The sequence below is a fragment of the Saccostrea echinata genome, unplaced genomic scaffold, assembly GCF_033153115.1.
Source record: "Saccostrea echinata isolate AGI-Se365-2 ecotype Australia unplaced genomic scaffold, CSIRO_AGI_Sech_v1 ptg000016l, whole genome shotgun sequence".
NCBI lineage: Eukaryota > Metazoa > Mollusca > Bivalvia > Ostreida > Ostreidae > Saccostrea > Saccostrea echinata.
In genome coordinates this window covers 2,509,007-2,519,942 of record NW_026889765.1, presented here as the reverse complement: position 1 = coordinate 2,519,942, position 10,936 = coordinate 2,509,007, and the positions used below count along the sequence as shown (strand labels likewise).

Below are 10,936 nucleotides of genomic sequence, written 5' to 3'. Positions count from 1 at the left end.
CGCCCGTGTTTATTTTGCAACATTGCCAATACACGGAACGAATTCTATCGTTAAACCGGGTCCGTAGGACAATATCATTTTAACGATAGAACATTCTATCTACGGGTATATGGGAGGCATTCTAACTGTGGTGAGGGCCTGTCCCGAGACACAGTTAGATTATTTTAACTAGGTAACAGTTGAAATTGACACCCCAAGGAAAACCATTGTCAACCGACGCGTCAGCGGAGGTTGACAATGGTTTTCCGAGGGGTGTCAATTTCAACTGTTACCCTCAAAAACGTGCACTATTTATTTTATTATACTGAATGTCTTATTGATTTCGGATGTCAAAAGAAAAATTCGGAGATCGTCGTTAAGTTCACGCTTAGAAAGCTTTCAAACTCCCCTCTTCTATTTTTCTCAATAAGAAAGCTTCGGAAAAGATTTACCAACCTCTTTATTGTTTGTTTGCTACTCAAAAAGTCCTTTATCGTCTAAAGTTTACACTCGCAAGGATGTTTCGTCTGTCGTTTATTGTTTTCAAGTAAGCTACATCGGATACAAGCTTTTATTGACGTCGTTATTCGGCTTCTTTCAAACGCACAACTGACGCTTTGAGAATTCTACGGTGAACCGTACGCGCATGATTTGAACGCATGTGACATTTTCGTAATGTTACCCGTTGTCAAGTGTGTTGCTAACGCTGAGGGTAACATTACGGATTGTTAAATGCGTCTAAACCAATCAGATTTTAGTATTTAACATGAAAATATAATAAATGTACATGCACTACAAGGAATAGTATAACTAGTAAATAAGAACAAAACTGAACTAAACTGCAAAGTGTTTCAGAATTTTTTATATTCTTAAGATTGGTGTGGAGGTTAGATTAGATCTACTTGTATGTTTGACCATTAATGTACCCAATCCACTAATTTTTGATACTAGACAAGAGGGATGATTAACCCTACCAAGTTTTGCCTTCAAATACAAAAAAAATGTAGGTATTATTTTAAGCTCAACTGAGCAAATTATTCCCTCTACAGAGGTGTTGTGGTCATAGAGGGGTCAAAGTTTAAATTGAAATATACAAGAAAAGTTTTCTCAAAAAATTTCTTTCAGAGCATCAATTGAAAATCAAGTATTCCCATACAGGACATTTTAAATTGTTCTTAAAATTATCCCGCGTTGGTTCGGGGGGTAATGGGGCATGAAAGAGGGTGAGTTTTACATAATATGTAGACCTTTCATGAAAAAAAATCGAAGATATCAATAATTCGTAATAATTATTGAAAACGTGTTATAAGCTTGAGGTCATAATAAGGAGTTTTGATTAGACCTTTATTTGTCAGGACAAATTGCAATAAACATAAAATTATAGCACTGGAACTTCACCTTTTGAGTGTATATAAAGGTGTGAAACAATCTGACAAACGTTTCTAAATGATCTCCATTTAAGTTCCTTTCCTTTAGACCTAGTTTTACTCATCCTGAACCATAGATGGTCCTTTTACAGTTTTCCTGTGATGTAGAAATCTGATATTGTAGTACAGGCATTTTCCTCTATAGTTCTCTTGGCCAATCTTCCTGAATAGTGCACATTATGAGAAAGAAATTTACAACGTACAAGATTGCTATCATCAATGAAAAATATATGACCATGTCAACAACAAAATAATTTATTATGAGTAAAGATATGTTTAAAAATACGTCTTATAAAATTATACCACAATTGAATAAGATATTAAATTTAATGTTTATCATTGCACAGTAAAAGTCTGAGTCATCGGTCTGTTTTAGCATTAAAAATGTCATTCTCCTCTGATTCGGAGTCATCAGCTCTCAACATTTCCATAGTCTCCTCCCTGGAAAGTCTACTTTCATTTTTACTGCTGCCACGAGCTATAAGAAGAAAATAGAAACTAAACCATGCAGATTTGATTTGCTGGGTATCGGACATAGTAAGATATACAATGAAACACTCTTTAAAACAAAAGGCCAGGGGGACGGACAATTTTGCTTCGTTATAAGCGTACACGAAATTCTTTATATATAAATTTATAAAACGAAGTGATTTTCATTCCCATGAATTTAAGATCAATTTACAATAAATCTTAAATTCAAGGGAATGAAAATCACTTCGTTGTAAGCATCAATTCATTATAAGTGGGTTCACTATAGTTTACTGTAATCAAAAGGATTGGGGTTCAAATGTCAAGAAAAAAGCCATCAAAAGTCAATTTTATTTTTTTCTGGATGCAGTATTAATACTTTGAAGTGGGTTTAAAATTTTATTTTAATTGTAATGTATATCAATTGTAATTTGTAAAATCCTGCTGAACATAAATGGTCTAAAGGAATTAATTTTGTAGTCAGCATTTCTTTTGACTCAAATCTACTACTGGCTTCATTTTGATGGGTTCTATTTACAGAATCTTACCATTAACAGCTTTGACAATGACGTGAATTGAGATCCCAGATAAGCAAACAATAAGACCGATTCCGTTAATGAAATTCATCCTATCTCCATTGACGCTAGCAGCTAAGTACAGAGTGCAAACTTCCTACAATGACAAAATATAATTTCTCCACTAAAAATAAAGAAAAATATTGCTTTATGTAAAAGACAATTTTAGAAAAAAAAATTTTAATTTGCATGTTTTTCATGCCAGTTTTAGGAAATTTCTCAAAAGAAAGAAAAGTAAGTAAGAAAGGACAAGCTGTTTATTTGAACATACAGTATATTAAAATAATTTATTGATTTACATCACTATTTAAAATATTTACATCACAAGTGATAAAATAAAAGCATAGAATATTTTTTGAAATACTACTAACACGTTATTTTAGGATCGTTGTCTACACAGTACTAGAAGCATCTTTGAGCTAAAATTATTTTCTTCAGTTTATATTCTAACCATATGCATTCATTAGATTAATAAAATTAATCTTTGGTACCTCCCTCAGCCCTTTTCCCATTACATGTAGATCAAATACTGCCATATACTGAAAAGGGGAATAACTCGTTTTTCTAATTATAATTATTCCCTTTTTCACCATTGATCTCATGCTTTAGAACACTATATTATTTGACAGGTCATCTTTAAAATGTTTCGCCCTGCCCCAACTCAATGATATAAAAATTGGGTTGGTAGGTAGATAAGGATTTCTTTTTCAAGATTAATTGAAATTGTAGGTAATAATGAAATAAAATTAGTTGTTGACGAGATCCAAAAATTCCAGAATTAAAAAAGAAAAAGGTTCCTGGAAGTTTAAAAAAAGTTTTGAGTCAGTCCGTTTATAGTCATTCCATTGAGAAAGGGCACACAGTCAATTTTTTAAAGATAGCCTAATAAACTTTACAAAACTTTATTCAGAACTATTTTTTCAAAAGTTTATTTTTAAAGTATTGTTACATCAAGAAATATATTGTTATCTACTATCTAGAAACTTGTTTATGGAAAATGAAAGATAACTCTTTCTTTAAAAAAAAGGCTTAATACTACAGATTTTTTTTGAGAGGAAGGGTGGGGGGCTTACCTTAAATATGCCTGCTATTGAAAGAGTCAAGCTTGATGTATTGGCTAATAACAGAAATTCACTGAATTCCAAAAAGAAAGCAATAAAAGCTCCTAGAAATACTAGTCCTAGATTTCTAATGATGAGTGATGGGTCTGTGTAAGCAAAAAAGTCTTCTTTAGTACTCAGCTTAATCCCTGAAAGAAAAAAAAAATTCAAAGTTAAGAACTACATTGAAATAGTTAACAGAGTACTGTGGAATCATTAGATTTTGTGGTGGTTCAATGTTCGTGGAATTCGTGGGTACCTCTCATCCACAAATTAACACCCTCTACGAATTAACAAATTATTGTTTCAAAGACATTTCCTTTTGTAGGTATAAGAGAACACACAAAATTACATCCCAACAAACCGGTAAAATTTAAGCAATCCACGAAATTGGCCCCCAAAATTTTAATGATTCCACAGTAGAAGGCACACATTCAGACAACACACAAACTTCACATTGCAAAGTATTCTGATGAAAGAAGCTGACTTAGAGGTATAGACTGTAGATTGATTGCATGTTTATAAACGTTAAATGATTGCGAAATCTTCACCATTCAGATAATTGTTCCGTTTTTTTTTTGTTTTTTTTTGGTTGTTATTCTCAGTTATTACTTTTTGCATGTTTACCACTGAACTGTTCCCCAGGTATTCCCTATATTTGAACAATTATTTCTTTAATTTGCATTACAGACTCATACCAAATAAGATCAATGAGTTCAAGTACACCTGCAGTAAAAAGTTCTTGCGTGAAACACAATGTCTCAACTTCTCAAGCAATTAATTCTGAGCAATGACACAAAAATTTAACACATACTTTATCGTTTTGCTTTAAGTACATGAATTTTACTAGGGCCTTTGGGTGTGAGAATGTTCCAAAGTAACTTTTTGAGAAATTCAATATGTACAGATATTTAGCAATAAAATCCTTACTAGGGTCTGGATGCATATGACCCTCTTGCTGAATCCATTCATGCAACAAATAACAAATGTAAATAATAACTTCTTATATGGCCTCTGAAGGGGAAATTTTTCGTAGCTCCTTCATATTTACACTCTTCACTATTTACAGTAGATGTGTTAACAAGGAAAATCCCAGAGTGTGTCTACACCCCCACCGCCAGCAAGATCCACCATTCCAATAAATAGCAACAGATTATCTCAAGTACTGTGTTCTTTTTCTGGTTTACTTACCTTCAAAATAAACAGACAATGGAAGTAGCCCTATCATCATCCAGGGCTGAATATGATACATCAAATCCAGGGGATTATGTAAACCTGGAGAGAAATTAAACAACGTAATTAAAGTTTGATATTAATCTTAGTTAATCTACACTAGTACTGCTTACCAGTGAATAAAGAAGGGCACAACATTGTGGTTCATCAATCCTTCTATGTGAAATAGGAATTCAATGTAACATGCACATTGATGGGTTATTTTTATTTTACTTTATGCAATAAATCAGATTTCAAACTGTAGTTCATTTATATTAAAACCTAAATCAAAATGATTTCCATCAAACATTTTGTGTGTAAAAGGTCACAAATACTTGATAAAACCTCATTTTCATCATCAAATTTTCCAACAGATGCATTCAGTTATCTTAAAAAACACATCTTTGAAATAAAAAAATGAAATATTAAATATTCAGGAAAATTTTTCACCGGTACATTTTTACTATACCTAATTTCTCTTTCTGTGTGACAAGTTGAGCAAGAGTCCACCTGAGGCCGGATAACAGGGAAGCAGAGAGGACCATAATGAAGCCCTTCATGTTGAACTGCGTAGAGTGGAATGTGAACATGAACAACCCACCAGCTATAAATAGCACCACGAAGACCAAAACCAGCCTCTGTTTTAATGTAGAAAATGATTACTTGTATGTCATATTAATCCTCATCTGGTATTGTAAAATGCTTGGCATCAAAAGATCATTTCAGCCAAGAACAGGTTCAGTTAACAATGAGGATTTACATTAATTTGTTACTAGTAGTTAATCAATGTTTTGAATGTGCTGTACAATAAAATTCTATACTTCTCCATGTACTACTAGTTTACACATTGACTTTAATTCTTACTGGAACATATTAAAGTACAAGCTATAAATTCAGGGAGTTTATAACCCCCTCCCTCCTTCAAGGACAGAATAAGTGGGAAGAAAAACTAATAAATTTGTAACCTTGACCTTTGACCCTTTATCTCAAAATCAGTATGCATTTATCATGTTCTCTGTGAGCTTTTACAATGTTTTTAACAAAAAAAAAAGACAGTATTGAAGTGAATCTGAAAACCATTTCATACCATACATGAATTTATGTTCTTGACCTTAGAACTTTTCTACGTTAGAGTTATCACCTTAACTTTCATTGCAAAAAGCTCATAGAAAACTAAATTTGTCATCTGGAAACCATTTATGCAATATATGAATATCTGATCTTGGCCTTTGACTTTTTGAACTCATATATGTCTTCTGTAAGTCATAGGGAGTTATAAAATTACATGGCAAAAAGAAAAGCGGGGGAAAAAATAGAGTAAAATTACAGTGTAAAGAAATAAAATTAAATAAATATACTTACAGGCTTCTCTAGTCTGAACAATAAAGAAAATCCTAAAATAAATATCACAGCTGTAGATTTGGTCATGGTATATCTACAAAATAAGACTAAATTATGAAACAATTGTACTGCAAGTACATGTATAAAACAGATTAACATAAATACGAGGGGTGATCAAAAAGTTCGCGAACTATCTCTTTATTTACAAAACCACAATTCAGATCAGAATGAAATTTGGCACACATATAGTCATACACATATTCTATAAATAGCAGGTGTTGTATGTTTTGCTCCGTGTTTGTGACGTCACAATGTGAAAATGATGTTAATAAGTAGGTCACTTGTGACAAAAAATGGTTGACTCAGTTGTACTCGAGCAATGAACGGCTGTAAAGTTTAACGTATATCTTAGAAATTCCTTTGCAGTAGAATACGATACTGTAGATTCCTAAATATATGCGAGGAGTTAATTATTGCATAATTACGCGAGAAGCACTACTCGTGAAATAAAATTACTCGCTTTTATTTTTATGGTGCTTTAATGTATGTGAAATCCCTAGATAAATCACCCATTCGCGAATAATTGTTCTCGCGATTTGACGCCCTTGGGCCATTTCGCGATATTAAGTACTCACATAAAATAAGGAATCTACAGTAATTTGTACAAGGTTTATGAAGACAAAAGACTTACCAGAAATTCAATCATTTATTGGATTGATTGTTTTAGTGAAGGCAGGGAGATGGCTAAAAATTATGTTTGTTCTGTTGCCCAGCGAAAGCAAGCCGTGAGAAAAGATGTGTCCTTATTTGAGCAATTTGTTATGAAAAATTGCCAAGTTACAATTAGAAAAATAGTTGAATATCTTAACAATAATATAATTATTAAATCCCTAAAATATTGTTTACTTTAGACTTTAAACACATGAAATATGATAAAAAGAGGTCGTCCATATACTTTATCCACATTGGATGAACTGAACGACGCTTCTGAGACAGAGGACTCGGGTTTTGATGATCATCATGCTAATTCTGGGAAGGGATGTCCTTTTCCACCCACCCTATTGCCGAAATTTGCCCATTTCTGACAGATGGACTGTTCTTGTTATAAAAAATAACTTGCATGTAAAGAAATATAAGACTCGAAAAAATCTTTTAGCTTCTGTGAACAGAACGCCACGGAGCATGTCACGTGACAGCCTGGATCACGTGATTCGCGCATGGGCAGAACAATGGCAGATTTGCATTATAATCGGAGAGGACTACTTTAAAAAATAATGAGCACTATAACTTCATTTTATATCTTTTAAGGAACTAATTCAATTAGTTAGCGAACTTTTTGATCAACCCTCGTATATGCAAATATTACTTTAACAATAAAACTTTAATTTATTCTTTAAAATACAATCCCTAGCTTCTGTAGTTCTCCATATGACAATTCTACTAATCAGTCTTTAACAAAATTTCACTGAGTTAAGACACCTGTTGGCTTAGCTGCAATAATGTAGCCCTCTCCCTTTTTTTTTTTTTTTGGGGGGGGAGAGGTCAAGAAAATATCAGATTAAAAAAATCGGAGAGGGCTACATTATTGCAGCTACTGTTGGCTGTGCACGTTTTTCTATAAATTTAATCAGTCCTCCTTAAATCAATGTTATATGCAAAAACATTCAGATTTTTTTTTTCTTCACAGAAGTGAAAGTATTAATTGACAAGTAGAAAATGTAAGGCCTTGCATTTCCATTTTTAGTGAGGTCTAGAAAAATGGTCTCCAATTAAGATATAAGTTCCAAATCCCACCTACTACATACAACATCTTAATTAAAACTGCTCATTTAGTGCTCTCATTTGTGACTGAACTGATATTCTGAGAGCCCATTGTTTATATGCACAAAGTCTGAGCAAAACATTTTGTTACTGTAAACCAACTTTTATTCATGTGCGAGAAATATCCACGAATGTCGCGACCCTCTTTAACTCCCGAATATTAATCGCTGTGAACCATTTAATTTGCTTTGTATTTGTAGGGAATATTTCCTCAGTCGTGAAAATTAATCGTCGCGGATTGATTTTACTGATGGACTAATTAGACTAATTGCAAATAACAGATGATGCAAATAATAGTTGGTTTACAGTATTCTCACAAGAATTTAAAGAGTTTCTCTTTAGAAATAAAAATTGACTGTTGAAGAATATTGCATTCAATTTGATACTTACAAAGAAATTGTAATAAATTCAAAACTCCAGTTTGATAATGCAATATCCAGAATGCTGGCAATGCCTATGAAAATGAGATGATAACATTGTATGCACAGTAAATATGGTGAAACATAAACTTGATAAGAGCACTCTGCAGAATTTAAAAAAAAAATTACCTATACTTTTAAGGTATGAACGAATTTTTAAATTCTTACCTGTTGGGGCTATTTTTTTCAAATTTTCACCCCAGGGAAGTAGAACTCTGTCCTCTTTCAAGTAAATGGACAACAGAGTTCTTAGGAATGCTGATATCATGAATTTCACAACCAGGTGAGCCATTGTAAGTGAAAGTGGTATTTCAAAATGCTGAAAAATAAAACATTTAATATTGAGGACTTGATTAAGATATGATAGTCATACCCCCCCCCCCCAACACACACACTCACACACACAACTCCTCCATTTTATTTGTTAAAATATATATATCTACCTCATTAGTTATATATTCCAATATATTTTTGTCATTTATACTAGTTCTTAGTATTCTATTCTGACTGTGCATCAAATCCAACAATTCCATTCAATGGTTCAGTTTTCTGATTCCACTACAGTCACTAATTCTCAGAGCTGTACATGACGTAAGACTGATGTCTTTATGTAATCAATTTTCTCTATCAGCAATCCATTTTTCCAAAGCAGTTACAAACTTCAAATTTTTAAAATATTCATTTACATGATTAACAATTTTTTTTATACTGCTCATTTTATACAAAGATTTTAATAAATTAATTGTCATTGTATGCTTATCAAATAAATTAACAGGCATGTAAAGTTTTATTTTTTTAAATTTTAATTAACTGATATGGATGGATGATTATATGAAAGTAAATCATTTAAAAGAGAGACATTTTTATATAAAATAGATATCTAAAGATAGTTTGACACTGAGACAATACTGATTTCTTTTCTAAAGATGACAAAAAACTAGCTGGATTATCAATATCGGGCAAGTTATGATGAAAAAATATTTTTAAAAATCTTATTGTACCTGTATATTGAATTGCATGAAAACAAGTACAACACAGAAGTAAATTTGGCATAAAGGCAGGGTTTTTTTTTTTAATAATTCTATAGATATATATATATATATATATACAGGACTCTGGCATCCAGTCAAATCCTAACCTGACCAACTAACCAAGTCAACTTGAACCCCACACACTAACTCGTAACCAAACTGCAAAGTCAACTCATAACCCAGACTTGGTTATGAATGCACTCTTGCTTTTTGAGAGGAGTTTTACCCTAGGCAAAGACAAAATTTGAATTTTACGTAACCTGCTTTGTGCACAGTTGAGAGTTAATTGACTCTAAGGTTTCAAAGTGTTTTATATTTTCATGTACTAGCCCAAGATTTTAATAAAAACAAAGTTGGAAAAATAGTTTTATGTTTCTAATGTAACTAATGTAATTGTTACAGTAAATAAAATATACATGCATAAAATATAACACAATATAGGACAGGTATGCATGTAGTACCAAGGGGTGCGAAGGGGAAGGGCTGTTTTTCAGTGTTCATGATGGTGAATTTCCTCTAAAGCCCCCCCCCCCCCCCCTTCAAAAAAATCACACATACACAAAGTTTTCCCTTCTGGAATAAGTTTTTTAAGTTTTGATTTTTAAGGCATTTTCTTTTGGCTGGGCTGCACTTTAAAAAATGAAGCATCGTCTCTGCAGGAATGTCACACCATGGTCAGTGGACTGGTGAACAATGAGAATGACAATGAGAATGAGCATTAGTTTTTTTGCATTTTGGTTATGAGTTGACATATACAAAGGGATCAAGTAGACTTGGTTACAAGTTGGTCAGGTTATAAGTTGTCCAGAAACCCAGGAATCTGTCTGACAGATAAAAGAAGCATCTACTACTCAATCTAATCTATTGGTGATCTCCACCAAGATTACTACTCAATCTAGTGCCCATGCTGATTTGCAGCTATGTAACTTGTTGACGTATCAATTTGAAAACATGGAAATTCATTTAAAAATGAATTGTAAGTGCTTAAATCCTTAACTATTCCATACTTAAGTATGCATGTTGTTTCAATAAAGAGTCAAACTTACCCTTATAAATCTCTGATTGTAGAAAGTAAGTCCAATGGAAAATGTGTAGAAAAATATTACCAAACAAAACGTCTTGACAGCAGTAACCAGAAAACCAAATGAACACAAAGACTGCTTCACTTCCCTAGCCCTTGGCTCAATTGCATGTTCAATTTCATGAAGTGTGTCTATTGGCCTTCTTTTAAACTTGGCCATATTTCTTGGTTTTTATATCTGCTTCAAATGTAAATATACATGTATGATACACCAAAGGACTTCATATAAAGAATAAAGCTATTTATAAAACTTCTTTATATGTATATAAAACTGTGTAAATGAATTTAAATGAATGATAAACTGCTGGTAATAATTGTATCCTATATAAATTTTAATCTGTAATTACAGGGACCTATATACTCAGATACTAGTATATAGGTTCCTGATAATTATAAAAGAAAACATACCTTTTGCTATGCCATCATTATCTTTACAAACTGTAAAATTAACAGAAAATTATCCATTAATCATAAACAAAAAA

The 10,936-nt window shown here is 32.3% G+C and overlaps 1 protein-coding gene across 2 annotated transcripts; it reads right to left on the bottom strand.

The window, feature by feature from the left end:
• Positions 1-1,643: 1,643 nt before the first annotated feature.
• LOC133188810 (solute carrier family 35 member C2-like) lies at positions 1,644-10,936 on the bottom strand. Of its 2 annotated transcripts, none has more exons than XM_061324296.1 (10): positions 10,863-10,936; positions 10,420-10,635; positions 8,511-8,661; positions 8,314-8,377; positions 6,124-6,196; positions 5,231-5,399; positions 4,741-4,824; positions 3,523-3,698; positions 2,423-2,546; positions 1,644-1,884 (listed from the first exon to the last, which is right to left on the bottom strand). In XM_061324296.1, the coding sequence occupies exons 2-10, from the start codon at positions 10,612-10,614 to the stop codon at positions 1,766-1,768; spliced, it is 1,155 nt and encodes a 384-aa protein (XP_061180280.1). In that variant the 5' UTR covers positions 10,615-10,635; positions 10,863-10,936; the 3' UTR covers positions 1,644-1,765. The 2 variants fall into 2 exon arrangements, with proteins under 2 accessions (XP_061180280.1, XP_061180279.1); XM_061324295.1 differs by having other exon boundaries at positions 10,420-10,632; positions 10,863-10,921.

Excerpts from the sequence above, each read along its gene's own strand:
- LOC133188810 (XM_061324296.1), bottom strand. The coding sequence starts at position 10,614 with ATGGCCAAGTTTAAAAGAAGGCCAATAGACACACTTCATGAAATTGAA. Across the intron at positions 5,400-6,123 it reads TGTTCAGACTAGAGAAGCCT|AGGCTGGTTTTGGTCTTCGT; the intron begins GTAAGTATATTT and ends ACATTAAAACAG. Across the intron at positions 3,699-4,740 it reads ATTGTCTGTTTATTTTGAAG|GGATTAAGCTGAGTACTAAA; the intron begins GTAAGTAAACCA and ends TTTTTCTTTCAG.